The sequence below is a fragment of the Fonsecaea nubica genome (assembly GCF_001646965.1).
Source record: "Fonsecaea nubica strain CBS 269.64 chromosome Unknown Scaff3, whole genome shotgun sequence".
NCBI classification, from domain to species: Eukaryota; Fungi; Ascomycota; class Eurotiomycetes; order Chaetothyriales; family Herpotrichiellaceae; genus Fonsecaea; species Fonsecaea nubica.
This window is the reverse complement of record NW_019173676.1, coordinates 396,961-416,434: the sequence shown is the minus strand read 5'-3', so window position 1 is coordinate 416,434 and position 19,474 is coordinate 396,961. Positions and strand designations below refer to the sequence as shown.

The 19,474-nt window shown below is 53.5% G+C and overlaps 6 protein-coding genes across 6 annotated transcripts; 2 read left to right on the top strand and 4 right to left on the bottom strand.

The window, feature by feature from the left end:
- Window positions 1–1,536: 1,536 nt before the first annotated feature.
- Window positions 1,537–4,863, top strand: AYO20_00826 (hypothetical protein; the record flags this gene model as incomplete). Its single annotated transcript, XM_022639135.1, has 7 exons — window positions 1,537–1,687; window positions 1,723–2,032; window positions 2,222–2,655; window positions 2,751–2,948; window positions 3,925–3,977; window positions 4,046–4,229; window positions 4,427–4,863. The coding sequence occupies 7 exons, from the start codon at window positions 1,537–1,539 to the stop codon at window positions 4,861–4,863; spliced, it is 1,767 nt and encodes a 588-aa protein (XP_022504926.1).
- A 284-nt stretch (window positions 4,864–5,147) lies between these two features.
- Window positions 5,148–10,077, bottom strand: AYO20_00825 (hypothetical protein; the record flags this gene model as incomplete). The annotated part of the gene is made up of 2 exons (XM_022639134.1): window positions 5,148–8,938; window positions 8,988–10,077. 2 exons carry the CDS (start codon window positions 10,075–10,077, stop codon window positions 5,148–5,150), a joined length of 4,881 nt encoding a protein of 1,626 aa, XP_022504925.1.
- An 848-nt stretch (window positions 10,078–10,925) lies between these two features.
- AYO20_00824 (L-arabinitol 4-dehydrogenase) lies at window positions 10,926–12,086 on the top strand (the record flags this gene model as incomplete). The annotated part of the gene is made up of 1 exon (XM_022639133.1): window positions 10,926–12,086. The coding sequence occupies one exon, from the start codon at window positions 10,926–10,928 to the stop codon at window positions 12,084–12,086; it is 1,161 nt and encodes a 386-aa protein (XP_022504924.1).
- Window positions 12,087–12,396: 310 nt separating this feature from the next.
- AYO20_00823 (hypothetical protein) lies at window positions 12,397–13,488 on the bottom strand (the record flags this gene model as incomplete). The annotated part of the gene is made up of 1 exon (XM_022639132.1): window positions 12,397–13,488. The coding sequence occupies one exon, from the start codon at window positions 13,486–13,488 to the stop codon at window positions 12,397–12,399; it is 1,092 nt and encodes a 363-aa protein (XP_022504923.1).
- A 772-nt stretch (window positions 13,489–14,260) lies between these two features.
- On the bottom strand, window positions 14,261–15,559 carry AYO20_00822 (hypothetical protein; the record flags this gene model as incomplete). Its single annotated transcript, XM_022639131.1, has 1 exon — window positions 14,261–15,559. The coding sequence occupies one exon, from the start codon at window positions 15,557–15,559 to the stop codon at window positions 14,261–14,263; it is 1,299 nt and encodes a 432-aa protein (XP_022504922.1).
- Window positions 15,560–15,957: 398 nt separating this feature from the next.
- AYO20_00821 (hypothetical protein) lies at window positions 15,958–18,336 on the bottom strand (the record flags this gene model as incomplete). The annotated part of the gene is made up of 1 exon (XM_022639130.1): window positions 15,958–18,336. The coding sequence occupies one exon, from the start codon at window positions 18,334–18,336 to the stop codon at window positions 15,958–15,960; it is 2,379 nt and encodes a 792-aa protein (XP_022504921.1).
- Window positions 18,337–19,474: the final 1,138 nt, after the last annotated feature.

Genomic DNA, 19,474 nt, shown 5'->3' with positions numbered 1-19,474 from the left:
CACCAATGCCACGTTGGTGGGCTCTTTAGGCGGGGTGTTTGTGGCCGCATCCGCCTGCCCAATCTTGCCAATCCCTTGGTATATCAGTTCGAGAACCCCTTCGATTCGACGGTTGGAAAACTCTGAAGATAGCATCGGCTTCTTTCATTGGAGGGGAGAAACCCTCTGGGTGATCCTTCCGGGTTGACAGCCCTGAATGGGCAAGGTAACATTCGGCAGTGGGCTCGTGGACATGGGGGTCGTGGGCTTAGGGCGTGAGATGGAGTTGGCCATTGTTGGATGGTTCCGGGCCAGAGGCTTGAAGGGCCGGAGTGGCTGGATCGGCGGGTCATTGTGGGATGATAAGCATTTTGCTTGTCTGGAAGCCCCGAAAGCTTGGTATGAGATCTGCTTCCTGGTGGGATTGATCTTGTGTGGTCTGGCACTGACTTGTCTGGTTAAGTCGACCGCCATTTGACTTGATTGATTCAAATGAGATCTGCCTAAACATCCACCTCGCAGGACCTTCCGCAGTTGGTGACATCAGTGGCAACGGTCATTGATTACATCATCCTACAACTAAAATCTCAAGGCAGAGAAGAGAACAATTCTTCACTCCGCCTCCACACCAGAATGACCAGCTGCAGCCAAACCCGACGACCAAGCAGGAGACGACGAACATGTACTCTCAATCTCGCAGGCTGGCACCTGGAAACATTGAGCAATGGAAGTATCTGTCCCTGGAGTGGTGCGGGGCATCGATGCCTGCAGATACACCGGACTCCCTCCTAGCCGAGGCACAATTCCTAGGGGCGGGGCAAGTCCTGGGATCTGAAAGTCCACACCAGCCTCATACAAGGGTCCCCAAATGTTATGTATTGTCATGTCCTCTCGGCTACGAGGCAGTTACTCGCGGTAAGCAGTTCACCGCAATGGACGTCTATGTCCCCCCTGCAGCCTTAGATACAACAGCCTAAGGAAGGATGCCTCTGCCTCACGAAAACAGGTCTAAGACACCTACGGTTCCAAACACGCTTCGTAACCCCAGGATATCCCCACAGAAACTTGGGCGCTTCAAGCAGTGGGGAAGACCAATGTGATGTTGAAGTGCAAAGATGTCAGGGACTATTGGCCAAGGCGAGCGGAAATGAAGTTCTGTACATGTATGAGAGCAAGGCTTCAGTGCTGGGTCTGGGTGTGTGACAACCTCCTATAAATCTATCCACGACATCGTACCCCCTCCTCCCTCACCAACCCTCTTCGAGCTGGTAGCATGCCATATTCCATTTCATCTCAACACTGTACACCGTAGGTTACAACTCCCCACTGAAAAAGTGTCATCTCCACCCACCACTTGAAATGCTGGCTCTCGGAGAACCAATTCCAGCAGCAGCATTCGCCATGCGCCCATTCTCTTATATCTCAATCTTCTCCGAGAATGGCCTTGGCCATACCTGTGAGAGGGACCAAATGAAACCATCGTGACTCGTGAACCATATCTACAAGCCCAATCCAAGGGACATCCATCATCGCCGTCGTCATTGTTAAACATCTACCATGTCGTATTTATTGGGTCCCGACGCCAACGAGGCAGCTGGGAAGAACGAGATCACCTTTGACATACCCAAAGAGTGCAAGGCGGGAGTCGTGGTGAATGAAGGCCCCAATTTCCATATCGAGGTACAGATGGTGCCGGTTCCAGAACCAGGTGAGATGGGCATCTGATGCTCTATTCCCCCTCAGCGCTGAGAGGCCATCCTATTGCTGGCGTCCGCCATGGCTCTAACGGGAGTCCTCGTCGTCTAGGGCCCAACGAAGTCCTGATAAAACTCAACGTGACCGGCATCTGCTTCTCAGATCTCCATTTCGCCATGGGCGACCTGGGCCCGCCCATGTCCGCGTTCGGCGTGCGATCTCCGGGCCACGAGGGCGCCGGCGTCGTCGTCAAAGTCGGCTCCAACGTCAAGAACTGGAAGGTTGGCGATCGGGCGGGGATGAAGCCACGATGGTCCGTCTGTGGAGACTGCGACCTCTGTCTGGACGACAAGGAGGCGTACTGCCGAAAATCGCAGCTCTGTGGTCTTCATAAAACAGGGCAAGTTTAGGCCTTCCCGTGTTCTTGCTAGTTACCTTGCGTTGCGGCCTCAATGCTGATTGTCTCAATAACACAGGACGTATCAACAGTATTTTCTGCTCTCGAAGCCCGCTGTAGCCTTTGAGACCTGCTGATCTATTTCCACAGCTATGTCACGTCCCCAGCGCACTACACGCAGAGAATTCCCGACGGCGTGGACGACTATGCAGCAGCCCCCATAATGTGCTCTGCGGGAACCATGTATCGCGCGCTGCGTCTCGCGACACTCAAGCCGAACAATTGGGCCGTTTTCCTCGGCGGAGGCGGCGGCGTGGGCATACAAGGCGTGCAGCTGGCCGCGGCGATGGGGCTTCGACCGATCGTGGTGGACACGGGAGACGAGAAAGAGAAGCTCGCCATCTCTCGGGGTGCAAAGGCCTTTATCGACTTCAAGCGCGTTGACGATCCGGTCGCGGAGGCCGTCAAGATCGCAGACGGGATCGGAGCACATGGAGTGTTCGTCACGGCAGGCAATTCCTATCCATCCGCCATCTCGTACGCGGGCACACGCGTCGGTGCTGTGGTGTCGTGTATAGGACTCCGTGAGTCATTTCTGTTCCTCCCCATTCCGAAGCTCTCCCTCCACACTCCCCCTCTCCTTTCACAGTAGAAAAAGACTAAACAGGGACATGAGCAGCGCACAACAAAGAGCTCACGATCGGAGCGCCACCTACCAAATTCATCACTCAGGGATTGACTGTGCGCGGTTCAATGGTGGGCAGCAGAGCCGACATCGCCACGACGCTCCAATACGCCGCGGCCGGAAAGATCTCTGGTGACCATACAATCTATCCGATTGACAGACTCCCAGAGGCAGTGGAGAGGATCAGAAGAGGTGAAGCGGCTGGAAGAGGCGTAGTGGACTTTAACCTCTAGTCAAAATGCCCACAGAGGCAGTATCGATGTACGAGGCATGCGATGGCGGGCTGAGGCTCTCGGTCGGGGTCCATGTCCGAAATGCTTTCTGGACACCAAAAATATACGGCGAATATTCTCCGATCAGTTGACCATACCATAGTACCCGGTATGCTTTACCAGCTCACAACCACCGGTGATGAAGGAGCAGAAACCAAAGTTGACAATGGACAAGTTCACCTTCATTTGAAAATGATTTTTGCTGCTCTTCTTCTTCTTCTACTAACACCATCACCGACGCTGCTAAGTGCTGGCTGGATCTCGATCAACAATTCCGGCAAGGGTTACACCTTGCTGCCGCCCTTGAAGTTATTGTTGCACAAGACTTATCCCCAGTGCCTCGCCTGTATTAACCATGATTCTGTATGGAGGATCCAGTATCCACCCCGGCCAGGAGAAGCACCCATCTAGCCTCCACGAGTAGAGGCTATTCGATCCCAGCCAGTTTGGTCAGCAAAATATGCGGTCTTGAGTGACGAGCTCGGTAGGTAAGTAAGGCAAATCATTGTTCTGTACAAGGACCCAATCACTTTGGTAGGTGAACAAAAGGGGTCACACTGTCAGTTAGCTGAACCATGCCGGAGGTAGCACTGCATGGATGGACAAGTCAGCGTCCGCCGTCAAGTGGTATCAGCTCCCTTCTCGTATTCATGCATGTGGTTAGCCAGCCCGGTCAGCCAGCCACCCCCGCAGCCCAGCGCAGCGTGGCATGTCAACAATGAACAGTGAGGATTGAACAGGGGCGTGTGCGAGGATGCTGACCGGGCAGACGTTATTCCCAGACAGACAGTCTGAGGTGTCAGGCGCAGGATCGAGGACCAACATATAAGATAAACCGAGATTTTTGTCGCGTGCTCGATTTTTCCCCAGGAATCCAACAAACCAAGACTTTTTAGCCACTTCTCAGCAGTCGCCTCTTAAGGATCCAATCGCCTCGGAACGAAAAATGGTAGGGTACTCTTAGCTCAACCAGATAAAATCCACGCACTGTCCTAACAAAGAAACTAACCAACTCAGCCTCACGACTCCCCAACCCTCTACCTGATCCGCCACGGTGAGAAGCCCCCAAAAGAGGGCGACGGGGACGACAGCCCGGGACTCTCTGCGCAGGGAATCGACCGCGCCGAGGGTCTCGTCCAGGTGTTTGGGCGGAGCAGCAAGTATAACATCGGGTATGTGATCGCGCAGAAACCCAAGCCAGGTATGTCCATATCCGTGCATCAGCCCTCAGCGCGTTGGTAGTCGAGGGCCCTCGCACTCCCCTCCCTAGGTGTGAAGGAAGGGGGAATTCGAGGACCTCCTTCTGTTCAGTCTCTTCAAGGCTCGGGCCAGGGCCAAGGGCAGAGTGCAAACTGCAAACTGCGAAGCAAAAATGATTAATGCATCCGGCACGACCAGACAACAGACAAACCCGCCCATTCCTGACCGTGCAACCCCTCGTCGAATCTCTCCAGGAATACAACGTGCCGTTCAACTTCCTCATCGACCGGGACCACGTCGACAAGGTCGCCGAGGCCGTGCACGACTACGCCAAAGGCAAGGGCAAGTACGTCGGCCAGGGTAACGTCCTGATCTGCTGGGAACATGACACGTTGGAGAAGATCGCAAAGGCGCTCGGCGTCGAGGACGTGCCGGAGTATCCCGGGAACAGGTACCTCATTCACCATTCACTCAATCACTCAATCAACGATCTCTCTAAGAAGTGCCTTTGGCTGACGGAGATGAACTACAGATTCGATCTCATCTGGACAATCAACCCCCCTTACAACAAGATTGATAGCATCACGTCGGAAAATGTTCCGGGGTTGGATGATCACTCGGCAACCCCGGCATGAGCAGGCAGAGCAGGCACCAACTCAACGATTCGGGCAAGGGACATATGAAAGTGTGGACTGATCTAGGCAGTGAACGCGTATGCAGAGAGAAACCCCTTGTTTGACCGGGTCCAAGACTGCGCGAATATAATTAAGTTTATCCAAGCATGGCTGACAAGAAAGGGGCATCGAGTATAGACAAGTATCCCTTTCCGCTGATCACGTGAATCGCAGCCTTGTCAACAGTAAAACTGTGGACCCGTCCAACACAAGACACCATATAAACCCATCGTATATACATCTCGTCACGTCCAAATCCCCATCAAGAACTCAACTACATCCTTGTGGCCACGTTCAAAGGCCAAGTCAAGCGTAGTAAGCCCCTGCTGATCGCAAGGCGCCTCCAGGTCGATCCCACGACTGTTCATGGTCTTCAGAACGTCAAGGTATCCGTTCTTCGCTGCCCACGATAGAACCGTCCTGCCCGAAGGAAGAGTTTGAGTACAGTCTACCCCCTCTTCAATCATCAATGACACCATGGCCGAGTCATTGTTGTCTGTTGCCAATCCCAGAAGTCTGGCGCTGATTTCAGCGTCTGAAAGAGCAGCGGGCTCGTGTCGCAAAAGCAACCGAGATGCCTCGACATGGCCATTGTTCACCGCTTTCATCAAAGCACCCTCGCCCGTTTTGGATAGAATTTGCAGATCGGCGCCCTTCTCTAGCAAGAGCTCCAAAATCGCGGTTTTGCCGTACGCCGCTGCCCACCAGACGGCGGTGCGACCATTCCGATCCTGAATGTTTACATTGACTCGGTATTCCAGTAAGACCCTCACGAGACTCTCATAACCGTACTCGCAGGCGAAGGACAGTGGAGTTCTCCCGGAATAAACTTGACAATCGGCATCGGCTCCATGTTGTAAGAGACAAGTCGCAACCGTTTCGTTCCCGTTCATGACGGCCAACAAAAGCGGTGTCCTCCCACTGCGGTCTACACGATTCAATTGCGAGATTTCGCAAAGGACCGCAACTGCATTCGTCAGACCTTTCTTGACCGCAAGTGACAGCGATGTGTAGCCGTCCGCGTCCTCCATGTCGGGATCAGCGTGGTGGAGAAGAAGCAGTTTGATCAAATCAATGTCGTCGTTAGCTGCGGCCACAAGAAGCGCTGTCTGCTGTTTGCGGTCCTTTAAATTAGGATCCGCACCCCTTTCGAGGAGAAGCTGGGCGCCAACACGATAACCGGTAGACACAGTCCATAAGACGAGGCTCCTACCGTCAGTATCGGTTATGTTGGGGTTGGCTCCAGAGGTGAGGAGGTGCTTTGCTGCGTCTATCTGCCGATGCATGATGGCCCACCAGAGTGCCGTTTGCCCCAGGGAGTTCCGGTGCTCCTTGTCCACGTCACTCAGCAACTCCAACACAGCACTACTGCCCCCCTTCGCTGCCCAAAATAATACCGAACACCTTAAAGTATCTTGGGCTTTGAGGAATGCACCCCTTTCGATCAGCAGAGCGACGACAGGATCATGCCCATTCTCAGCTGCCCACATCAGCGGTGTCTTCCCCTTTTGGTCACTCAAATTTGGGTCGGCACTTCTTTCGAAAAGGACGCGGACCGCGTCTATATATCCAGCTGCTGCTGCAAAAGATAAAGGGGTGCGGCGTTCAGTGTCCGCAAGATTCGGATCGGCACCCAGAGCAATGAGAGACTTCATCATAACGACAAGTCCCAGCTGGGCGGTGGCAATGAGAGGTGTTGTCCCCCTGGAGCCCCTACCATTGGGGTCACAATTCTTCTTCTCAAGCAGTACTCCGACGACCCCCTGAGAATTTCTTGAAAGAGCATAGGCGATAGGGGTTTCGCCGGTGAAGTCTGTGAATTTTTGCGCATTGATCCCAGCATGGGCAAATTTCAGGGCGACGGAGAAGTTTCTCCGATTCAAAGCCTGCAAGAACGCTAGCGCTCGTCGGTTGTCGTCGTGGGCAAATTGGTCAAGTTTCAATATGAGATCGATGATGTCGTGAAAGTCGCGACTGGTCGCCCATCGCAACAAGGACTCATCTTCAGATAACTTCTTGCTTGGTTGTGCACCCGCTTCAAGTAGTCTCCGGCAGATTCTGCGTGCCTTTTCCCGAACGAAATGCCCAATGATAAAGTAGAGCGGTGACCTTGCCTGGTTGTCTTGTATATTGGGGTTTGCCCCATTAGATAGAAGGAAACTGACCGTCGTTTCGTCAAGGTTCTCTGAGGCCCAAAATAATGCTGTGCGGCCCGTCTCATCTTGCAAGTTAGTATTTGCTCCATGCTGGATTAGGATCTCCGCGACGCCCAAGTGGCCATAGTTTGTAGCCCACCACAGAGATGAATGTCGTTCCGAATCAAAAGAGTCAACCTCTGCCCCGTGACGCAGGAGGCATTTGGTTGCCTCGACATGTCCATTTCTTGCCGCCCAGATAAGAGGAGTGCATTCTTGAGCGTCCCTATCGTCAACATCCTCCAATGGGTTATTGTCAAGCACGGCATCAATGACATGGCTGAGGTCATAATATCCAGCAACGTGGAGCAAATGTGCCCCGGATTGAAGAACACAAGCACGAGAGTCCAGATAGCACAGTGAAAGCCATTGATCCAAGCGAGTCCGAGAAGGCCATTGGAGGTATGTTAAAAGGTCTCTCTGTAACCGTCCATCGAGGTCGGCCTTTTTCAGGTGAGAGGGCCATCTAGCAACAGAATACTGAATGAGGGGATATTGTTTCGCTGGAGACTGCCCTTCATCAACTGGAAACTGTAGTATTTCATCCGTTAGAATGTAATGCATGCAGCATTTGAATATGAGCTCATGAGCCTTCGCCAGCGTGTCTTCAAGCCTAGAACTCGATTGATCTTCGCTGATGGAATGCTCCAGGTCCTGGAGGCCTCGCTGCAAGAGGTAGTCCTTGACTGACTGATGAATGCACTGGATGATGTTGTCCCCACTGACAATCTCGACAAGGCCACCGGATAGCGCTTTGATCAATATTTCCATTTGTCCGTCGGTCTCGGTGAATGTGTCTAAATACTCCCACGATGCAATAGTCGTTGGCGGATCCAGTGGGTCGAAGGCTAGGGCATACCTCATCTGGATCGGGGAAAGAGGCTCCTCGGTCAGACACACCCATTCGAAGAGACGCATTGCATCGACTCTGTCCTCGGCTGGTATCTTCGACAAGGCCTCCTTGTATATCTGTCCAAGCTCTGGAGAGCTATTCTGGATTTCTTTGCGAATCTTTTCCAGACCATAGCCATGACGCCCTTTGCGGGTTGTTTGTTCGAGGATGAGAGCCGTCCACAAAAAGTTTCCCGCAGCTTTGCGCAAAATTTCGTGCTCGACATCTTGCCGCGAATTTTTGTTCTTGAAGACCTGTGAAAGACGGCTATGAACAAATCTGGAAATGTCACCAGAATTTTGAGCTTCGACGCAGATTTCTGGAGCACCAAAGAGATCCATTACAGGATAGTGACGGCAGGTTATGCACACACTGATTGCTGACTGAGCCTCTGCGGTCGGCGTCGTTAGGCTCCAGAGTTCTGATGAGAGCTTCCTTGCCGTTTCTTCGCCGCATTCGTCCAAGGCATCTATGAAGATTTTGATAGATTGTCTGGTGTACTGTTTCACTCGAGTATTGAGGAAGTCGAACAAGCCCTTTTCGTGCCAGGTCCAAGAGTGCCCGTATTCACCCTGATTTAGCTGCTTCAACACGAACGTGTTTGTTAGCTCTCTTAATAGGATCTTCGCTCTTGATAGTATTTGATGCAGGATGGACCGATACAGTCCGACAGGAGACTTTTGCATCTGTGTGCCGCGGCCATGCACGAAAAATGAAGCCACAATGACCTTCTCGTCTCTCTGGCTCTCGACTTTGCTTACCAGAGTGTCGAGGAGAACACTCTTGCCTGCACCAGGCAGACCAGTTATCCAGAGAAACCCTTTATTATTTGCGGCCCATTGCTGATAGTCCGGGTGTTCTATCAGCCAGGAACAGGTCCCCTCAGCCGCACGGTCGATGTTGTCTCGACGACCGCCCATTTCCCTAAACCATAGCGACTTCAGACACGCTGGTTATGTCTCTTAGCGTGTTACAATCTTTGGAGGTGGAAAACTTACCAGATTCGGCGGCAGCTGAATGGTATTTGGGTGTGCCTGAAGAGGTCGTTTCGAAAACTGATCCTGGGCCTTCCTGAAAAGAGTCGTCTTGATCGTATTGAGCACTGAAACCCTCACTGTCATCATGAGTCCTGTCAGTCAGGACTCTTCGGAAGGACGGCACAGGACGGATAGTCCACAAAAGCTCTTTCGCATAAGCAGCTGCGGTGGCAGCTGCGTACTCCTGCCACCGCTTGTTTTTGTGCGAGTCCGAGTAGTCGCAAATGCCTCGAATAACTAAGCAGTCAAAATAATTCATTAGGCCAGCCGCTTCCATCTCAAAGCAAAGAACATCGAGTTCTGCACCGAGACGCTCCCGCATGATCGAGTCTCGAATAACCTGGCTGCCGGATGCAATAAGCCCATAGTGTATGACTGGATGGTTTCCTGCACGGGGTGGTCGATTGACGAGTCTGCCGCGGTCGCAAGCTTCACAGAGTGCGCTGTTTGAGATGTGATGGGCGTAAGAAGACTCGAACAGTTCATCTTTGTGAGTAGCTGGATAATTGCAAGCATTCGCTCGGCGTGGATTCCTCCAAACGACGTCCTGTAGGATGGCACCAATTTGAGACCCTCCTTGGCTGAGATGCTGGGCCTCTAGGGTTGAAACAGCATTTAACAATACATCAGGAGGACGATTGAGTGAGCCGGTTCGGACAAAGTGACCTTGATGGAGGGTTTTCCCAAAGTCGTATTGAACCACGCCGCCAAATTGTCCGGTAGGACGGCTCACGACCACATCGCCTAGTCGAATGTCATGGTGTGCCGAGGGAACACCGCCACCAACTCCCACGAGCAGGATGAATTGAAGTGAGGGAAAAGTGGCCCGCATGGGAATGGCAACAGAGGCTGCCGCCACGGGACCGATAACCCCTTGAGGTAGACATGCAATGACTACATTGTGGGGACCAATTCGGCCCAAAACATAGTTATTGGTGTCATAGCTTGCTTGTTGAAGATTGCCATGCCTCTCGTCGAGCATGTCTAGGGCCGCAGCTTCTTCCAATGGTAGAGCAGAGATCCACCCAACATGATAGTCTGACGCTAACATTCTGCAGAATATGGCCAAACAGTCGCCGGGATCGATCAGAAAAGGGTTGCTGATACATAGGAGGGCTTCGGGACTTCCTCAGCCTGACACGATATCGCCGATGTGGCTCTCTTGTTTGCCGAATTGACGCCAGGAATGAAGCATTATCCAATGCTGCACTGGTGACTGTCCTGCGACTAGTGCACAAGATGCATATTGGATCAAGGGTGCCGCCGTTTCGATCGCATCTCGTCATCACGGCGTAATTAAGGGTGCAAGATGGGAAAAGTGGTGAGGCTGTTAGCGATGTGCTTGTCTCTAAGCGCCGTGCTAGGCAGCCTGCTAGGTTGAATGAGGCTGTGCAAACACTTGAAAGATACCAAGCCTTATCACGTGAAGCACGTGCTTGCAGTGCCTCCATGTCACACCGAACTAAGCAAAACTTCTCTCGCTTCATGCTGCACAGGTAGTCCTGCTGTTCGTCGACTCGTCCTCAGAACACACTGGCCGCCTCTCGCCTCTCGGACTAACATGGCCCGGCAGAAGGTTGAGGCCACCGCGACAATAGTGGGGGATATACCCAAAGAGGAAATCTTGCGGCGGTTACGCCCTGGAAAAGGGCCGACGTCAGCGGGGATTGGAGTAACCTGAGAAATAATGTGGACGGGAAGCGGTACGTGGTGAGTTATTGCGTCCCCAATTCTTTGACTCGACGGATTGAGCGTGTTTGACAGAACGTCCCGAGTATATAATCTGGCAGAACTTGCGTCGCTTGTGTCGTACTTGTGAAGAACTCGAAGCACTTCGAGCACGTTTCAATTGCGGCGCTCTTTCCCATACCCCGCATCGAAACATTTCCAGATAAGATAATGTCGACCCTTAACGGTCATGTTGACGCGACCGCCGCCGTCACGATTGGCAAAGACTCCTCTGAACTCCAGCCCACAAAATCCAACATTGGCGTGTTCACGAACCCGAAACATGACCTCTGGGTAGCCGAAACGTCGCCAACTCTTGCAGAAGTCAAAGATGGAAAAGACCTAAGAGAAGGAGAAGTCTACATCGGCATCAAGAGTACCGGGATCTGCGGCTCAGACGTACACTTCTGGCACGCAGGGTGTATAGGTCCTATGATTGTCACGGACGACCATATCCTGGGCCACGAATCTGCAGGCATAATATTATCCGTCCATCCCAGTGTCACGAATTTGAAGCCAGGCGACAGAGTGGCCATAGAACCGAATGTTCCGTGTTTCAAATGCGAGCCGTGCTTAACAGGAAGATACAATGGGTGTGAGAGTGTTGAGTTTCTTTCCACGCCGCCCGTTGATGGGTTGTTGAGGCGATACGTCAAACACCCTGCGGTGTGGTGTCACAAGATCGGGAACATGAGTTACGAGAACGGAAGTCTATTAGAGCCTCTCTCTGTAGCATTGGCAGGAATGGAACGCGCCGGTGTCAGGCTTGGAGACCCCGTGCTGGTATGTGGTGCTGGTCCAATTGGCCTGGTTACACTGTTATGCTGCGCAGCTGCTGGTGCATGTCCCCTCCTGATCACGGACATTGATGAGGGACGGTTGAAGTTTGCGAAATCCCTCGTTCCACGAGTCACCACGTTTCAGGTCCCCAAGGGCGCATCTGCGGAGGAATGCGCTAATCAAATCGTCTCGGCAATGGGTGGTATCCGACCTCGCGTCGCAGTGGAATGTACAGGTGTCGAATCGAGCGTCAACTCGGCCATCTGGTCGGTCAAGTTCGGTGGCAAAGTCTTTGTGATCGGCGTGGGCAAGAACGAGATGACGATCCCGTTTATGAGGCTGTCCACGCAAGAGATCGATCTCCAATATCAATACCGGTACAGTAACACGTGGCCGAAAGCGATCAGGCTGGTGGAGAGCGGTGTGATTTCTCTGGAGAAATTGGTCACGCATCGGTTCAACATGAGCGATGCGGTGGCTGCTTTCCAGACGGCGAGTGATCCAAAGAGCGGAGCCATCAAGGTCCAGATCAAGAACGACGACAGCTTATGATATGGCATCTCTGGGTAAAGCGGAGCATCTGGGGATCGCATGGGAGGGGCCATCGTGGGACGCATATAAGCATGTCATGTTTTCGGGGTTGAATAGCTGATAGATGGCGACGAGTTCTGATTGATCGAGCACACGTTTCTCCGTGATAAGATTATAGCGCAGGAGCATTTGTTCCAGTCTTCACTCAACGAGCGCTGTTGTATTCTATATACTGTAGACGCTGCGTGGTCCCTGGTTCGCAATCTCTTCCTTTCACCAATAACCCCATTTTCCCCCCCTTGAAACCACCCCCTCGCGCGCTCGCCGATACTTACTTCTGAATGATAAACTTGAGTTCCTCTCCCTTGATGAAACTCTCGACGGCGCGACAATGGTAGTCGTACCAACTATGCATGGTCTCCTCCTCGACGTAGCCCATGTGGGGGCTGAGGAGGACGCGACTCCGGCCGTCGCGGCCCCAGTGGTTGGGCCTCCGCCAGGGCGAGTCCTTGGGGAGGGGCTCGACCTCGAAGACGTCGAGGGCGACGCCGCGGATGGAGCCGGCCTCGAGGGTGGTGAGCAGGGCGGGCTCGTCAATCAGGGGCCCGCGCGACGTGTTGACCACAAAGGCCGACTTCTTCATGGCGGCGAGGTCGTCGGCGCCGACGATCCCGCGGCTGCGCTCCGACAGCACGTAGTGCACGCTCAGCACGTCGGCCTGCTCAAACAGCTCCTTCTTGGACCCGGCCACCCGGAAACTGCCCTTGGGTAGGCCGCGCGACTGCGCCGCCTCGTCGGCCTTCTCCTGCGTCAGCGACGTCGACCACGCCAGCACCTTCATCCCGAAGCCCAGCGTGCCCGTCACGGCGCATTGCGTGCCCAGCCGGCCGAGACCGAGCAGACCGAGCGTCTTGCCCGCCAGTCCGGCCGTCAGGTGCGTCTGCCAACCGCCGGACGCGGCGTTGGGGTCTGACGCCGAAGAATTCGAGCCTTGGACCAGCGTGTCGCCGTGCACGAGATCCTTTGCAAACCCCAGTATCAACGCCCAGGTGACCTCGTTGGTGGCGTCATAGCCCTGGACGGCGTTGGGCTTCCCCATCGTGCCGGCGACGGTGATGCCCAGGTCCTTGCACGCGGCCAGGTCGATGGCCGCGTTCTTCATGCCCGTGGTGAGCAGCAGCTTCAGGTTCGGCAGCTTCTCGAGCACCGAGCGCGGGAACAGCGTGCGCTCGCGCATGCTCGAGACGATGGTGTACGGCTGCAGCCGCTCCACGAGCTTGGTGTGCTCCTCTGGGATGCGCGCGTTGAGCGTGGTCGGGAACGTGTCGATCTGCACCTGACCCTGCAGCGACTGGAAGTGCGGGAGCGAGATGGAGGCATAGTCGTCGAGGATGGCGAGTTTGACTGGAGTGGAGGAAGACATGGTGGAGGATATTGATGATGTCGACACTTGTCGCGATACTGTCCCTGGCACTACTACTGATGCTGCTGCTGCTCCTGCTACTCGAGTATTCGTACGGGACTGCGCAAGGATGTTGGCCGTAGAAGTCAATCGGTGGACCGCTCTGCTCATGAAACTCATATGTATGTATAGATCAACTAAGAGGGGGAATAGCAGGCGACTCAGGAAACTCCACTTTCTCTCTCTGTCTCGCTTTCACTCTCGTTCAAATAAACAACCAAGCGAGAAAAGATGGGCAATCTCCAACAAGCTTTCGAGATCCCGGATGGTCATGTCACATTAATTATATGATCCGGATTACTTGCGGAGGATGTATGGCCTGTCTGGCCCCGGGGTGAGGTCGGCCATTCCCCGCCTGAGGAGAGGGAAATCAGATGCCGATGTCGGTCGGCTTCCGTGCCTCATTCATCAAAAGCCTTGCGTGATTACAAGGGGACCCAAGGGACAAATGCCGTGACTGGTCCAGTGGGTGGCGAGCAGTTTGGAGAAATCGCACATGTACTTCTTTCGATTGGCTAAGGGGGAAAAGAAGGGTTGAAAGCTGGATGAGAGGTTGGAGAGGGATTGTATAGGGATAGGGTGATATCAGGACATCAGGGGCTTGAAATGTACAGCGGCTAGGCTAGTAGAGGAAGCATTCGCTTTGACGACTCTCGCTCGATGTTATCTCCCCCAACATCCACCCAGCTAGCTTTTCGAAACATCACCTGGACAGAAAGATAGATAGCCACCCTCACTTTTTACCCACATAGGTCAACGCCGCCACAACCAACGCATCAATCCCCACCGTCAACGTCGGCTGCACCACCGGTGCGAAGAAGGGGCTGTGGTTCACGGGGATCTTCTTCTCCTCGCCCTTCTTGACCATCTCGTCGTACATGCCCGCGTCGTGCCCACCAAAGAACCAGAAGCAATATGGCTTCCCGATGCTGGAGCCCAGAATCCCGAAATCCTCACTCCCCAGCACGTTCTTGAGGTTCGGATCGTGGTTCTTCTCGCCAAAGTATGTGGTGAAGGACTTGTTGATCTCACCCACAACCTCGGCGTCGTTGACGGTCAGGGGGAACGACGAGGTCGGCTCGATCAGGGGCTCCTTGGGACAATCGCCCGCGAGACACTCGGCCTTGATGATCCTCTTGACCGAGTCCAGGATCTTTTGGCGCCACTCGACGCTCACGCTGCGGATGTTGATCTTCAGCACGGCCTCGTCCGAGATGACGTTCTCCGTGCTGCCGGCCTGCAGGGCTCCCACCGTGACCACGGCCGTCTCGTCGGGAGGTACTTCGCGGGACCGAATCGTCTGTAAACGCACGACGATGTGCGAGGCAATGACCACAGGATCAATCGTGACATGCGGCATGCTGCCGTGCCCGCCACTGCCGTAGATTGTCACCTTGAAACTGTCCGCCGCAGACATGACTGGTCCCGCTCGCGTGGCTGTCTTTCCCGCCTGGAGAGGAAACACGTGTTGGCCGAGCACAACGTCGGGAATGGGACAGGCATGTTTGTCCGCAGCGTAGAGACCGTCATCCACCATGGCGCGGGCACCGCTCCCTCTTTCTTCAGCGGGCTGGAACAGAAAGACTATAGTGCCTGACCACGTCGAGCGGGCGGCAATGAGTGTCTCTGCCGCGGCCAGTAGCGACGTGATGTGGAAGTCGTGTCCGCAGGCGTGCATCACGGGCTTGACGAGTCCGTCCGTGTCGCGCATCGTCTTGCTGCTGGCGTAGGGTAGCCCCGTCTTCTCCTGGATCGGAAGAGCATCGATGTCAGCCCGCAGGAGGATGGTCTTTCCAGGTCCATTCTTCAAGATGGCGACCTGGCCATGCCCGCCTATCCCCGTGCGTATGTCAAGGTCGTTTGAGAGTTTCTTCAGATGCGAAGTGATCAACGAAGCTGTTTCTTTCTCCTGCGTCGAGAGTTCTCCATTGGCATGGCAATGTTTGTAGAGCTCTTCGTACGGCGCCAGATTAGGGCGGTATTTCTGAATGACGGCAGCGAAGGGGGATTTCTCAACAGCTGATTCAACCATGATTGATCCTGTTTAAGGGTGGTAAAAGGTTGGTTAGTCTAGTGATGACCGTAATGGTGAGTTTTATAGAGCAAACCAATTCAATATCACAACCCATAAGAACGCATCATGGGAAACTTTGAGGCACGCACCCAGGGCACCTCATTAGGCATGATTTGTAGCATCAATTCTCCGCACTATCGTCGATCAAAGGAGAAGTCCGCCAGTCGCTCACGCTGTGCCAGCCTCGGTAGCGGCACCTTTTGGCAAACCTCCATTCTATATATACAAGGCGACAGTTGCTTCGAATTGCCTCAATGTCACCCCCGTCTATCGGGGCCCTCGAAGAACCCCGCCCCCAACCCAAAATCCTCATATAACATATGGGCATCAATACCTCATCACTCACCCATCAATATTCATGAAGCCCCCTCTTCAGCCTCAATTGCTCGAATAGTCTTTGTCCTGACTCTCTGTGTGCCACGAACACTTCTCACAACCCGGCTCTTGACGCTAGATGCCTTCTCTCGCAGGCTTGATGATCGGCTGACGGGTGCTGAAGTGGTCTTTTTGGGGCTTGTCTTCGCAATCAGGGCTGTTGAAGAGGATGTGGACACAACCCTCGACTTCACTGACTTGCTCTTAGCACTTGCAACAAGAGTCTTGAGTTTGGAGGGGCGTCTGGAGAGTCCGCCCACGACAGTCGCACTCGTCTTTCGCGTCACAGCTTTCTTGATGAGCTTCATCTTTCGCACCTTGACCGGGCTGCTGGACTGTGAACGACCTGAGACCTTCCGTGCCGGTGCCGCAGCAACCTTTGCCTTTTTCGCAATGCGACTGGTGCTCTCCTCTATAGCCTCCGCGATCTTTCGTTTTGCACCTGCCAATTTGCCGCGGCCTTTGCTGGTTTCCTTCTCGGGGCTTTTGGGTTTCCGCTCCTCCTTGGATCTTGGTCCCAATACTCCGCGACACTTTTGAGATCCGCAGCGGCATTCTTGAACATTCTTCTGAGAATAAGGATCGAAGTTGTAGTCGTAAGTGAGTTCCTCTCCAGTCATGACACCTCGGTCGCCGGCAAAGAGAGCCATTCGAGGCTTACCGTTGACCGTCCATTTTTCCATCCTGCAATTCGGCTCGCACGAATGGTTGACAAATCGTGCAATGGATCCTCGAGTGGCATCAATGATCATGTTCTGGTCAAAGAGCATCAAGTAATAGCACTGTCCTGAGTTAGTGGGATACGCAAGATTCTCCAGTGCTCGCCTCACCTCGTTGTTCTTGTACATCGTCTTCATGCGCCGCTCGCATTCCTCCTGAGTGATGATCTCTCCCGTATATTCCACGATGATTTGATGTGGTTCAAACGTGCGATTGCTTCGCACGCCATATCCCCTGTCCTCGGTCTTGATTACCTCCACCCCGATATTGTACTTCCCTCCCTTTTTGACGCGTCGCTGGAGACTTTCAAAGGCACGGTTCCCACAGTCCTCTGCCTTTAGGTTGCAGTTCCTGGGATCACACTCGTAGTACATATATCGATTTATGCAGTCTTGGTCACATCCCGTCTCAGGCTTGCACACACAGCTCGAATGCTCCTCATACTTGGACACTCGCCACGTTTGTGCCGCATCGCCGACAACGACGTTTTTATTGACCTTTCTCCACTCGTCGGGCTTCGGCTGACCAGCAGGAACGGGAGAAAATATGTCAAAAGGGAGTTTGAAGTCTCGGCCATAATTCAACAGACGTTCGCCGCCAAACATTGGCAGAGGCAGGACCGAGTTTTCCTTGACAAGTTCCGAAGGTGCCGCACTCTTGCGCCTGCTCTTGCTTGAAGCAGGACGCATCTCGGCAAACCTGGACTGACCGGCGTAGAGGCCCGAGGTAAGCCATTTTTTCTCCCGCCGACGAACGGGCGCTCTTGGTTGGGCAAGCTCTTGAACAGGGATATCACCCTCACTGATGCGCCTCTTCTTCGAGACCGGCTCTGAAGCAGTCGGTTCCACGCCTCCTAGGCTTTTCGATCGCGCTGCGTTGCGCGCGTCTGACGCTCTATCCTTCCTCTTCCCAAGCACGCTATTAGCGATACTCGATATGACCTCTCCCGCTTTATCCAGAATCGGCATTCTGGACGATCTTCTTGTCGCGAGTTTCCGAGCGGCCTGACGACGTTCCTCCCATATCTTATTGTTCTCAGCCATTTTGACCTTCTTTGCGGCCGCCTTCTCTGCTCTTAGACGTTGGTCCTCGCCATCTTCCGCCGCAGTTTCTGTTGATTCTCTGGGTTGGTATGCTTTACCGTCCTTCTCCCTCAACAGATCATCCTCCTTGCCTTGCTTTGTAAAGACCTCGTTCACACTCCACGGCAAGTCCAGCGCGGCAATACTTTCCTTGACCAACGTTGACTGGCTCGCATTTTCCAAATTAACCAAAGTTTCACCACTGACGGTCCTCCCTTTGAGATCCTCATCTTCTGTGTCTCCCACGAGACCATTGTGGCTTTGTGTCTTGGCCAGTCTGGAACTGACGCGTCGAACCCGGCCTTTCGGCACTTGTTTCATAGTCGCGACCTGGGCATCTTGAAGGGACACGTCAAAGGAGCTCTCGGACGGCGTAGGGAGTTGTTGCTGTCTGGAGGGCCTTGAAATGAGTACGATGCTTTCCGGGTCATTGTCAGAAGGTGTAGAGCTTGTGGAACGAGATAGCGGCGGCCGAGTGTTTGAGGACTCGACAACTTCAGTGTTCACATTCTGAGCTCGCGTCCGGTAGAAGCTAAGAAAGGTCTGACGGAAATGCATCTTGTAATCATGGGCTGGGCCGGCGGCAAGGTGAAGCAGAGTTGACGCGTCAACCCTTTCCAATCGAACCGTGTTGGTAAAGACTGAACAGTTTCTTGGATGAAGGAGTACAAAATGAGAGATACGCGTGCACAGAAGGAAAAGTTCAAGGGAAAAGTTCGAGGGAGAAGTTCGAGGGGTGTAACAAACAAGAGGAGGCTGGACTCGGAACTAAATAGAGGGATAGTAGATTGGCAAGCCAATCTACCGTATCAATCGCCTAGGGGAGCAGGGGGACGAGACTCGACTTCTCGGCCAATCGCAGCCCTGCGACCAGCAGAGCAACCCGGAAGCATAACAACAACATTCCACAGCCACACAGCCTACACAACTCCTAGTACGAGTATGCACCTCCGAGTAGCACTACTGATCTGAATGGACTCCTGAATTGCCACATCTAGCTTTGAGTTGGCTGCGCTTGCAAAACATGTTTTGGTTCCATTTTCCCAGCCTGATATACATTCTGCGCCCCGGCAACAGCAAGATCCCCATTATCAACTATTATATACGCCCTCATTTGGTTTCTTTCTTTGACGAATTCCTTCCTGCGGGCCCTTCAAAGGTCTTTTGCAAGCCCTGTACCGGTTTCATCTCCATTTCGCCATTCTGCACCCCATGGGCTTGCCGGTCTGCCCTGCGCACGCCAAATCGCTGATCGCCTTCTTCATATCGCTTTTTGAAATGGAGATAAGTTGGAGGTTTGGGTCGCGCCAATACAGAGATCCAATTTTTAATTAGATTCCCTTGTGTGAAAGGCCGATGTCTCTCGGCCTTGGGGAATCTTCGGGATGCGAGATATTCTCTCGTAGTCTCGCCTTTGCCGACCAGTAGCAGGTGGTACATCCACAATGCGAATGGATAAGCGAATCCCAACAATCCATATATAAACATGGCAAAAGGGACACGATTTCGGTCTATGGCTGTTCCGAAAGAAACGTGTCTTTGGTCTCGATAGGCAATCACATGGCCCAAGGACGCAAAGGCCAAATACAGGCCCAAAAAGGTCGCTGTGCTGACGAAGGTGAAAAAGTACCGATAGTTGCGTCGGCCCACGCAATTATTGAGCCAGACGCAGTGGTGGTCCAGGGTTTCGACACAA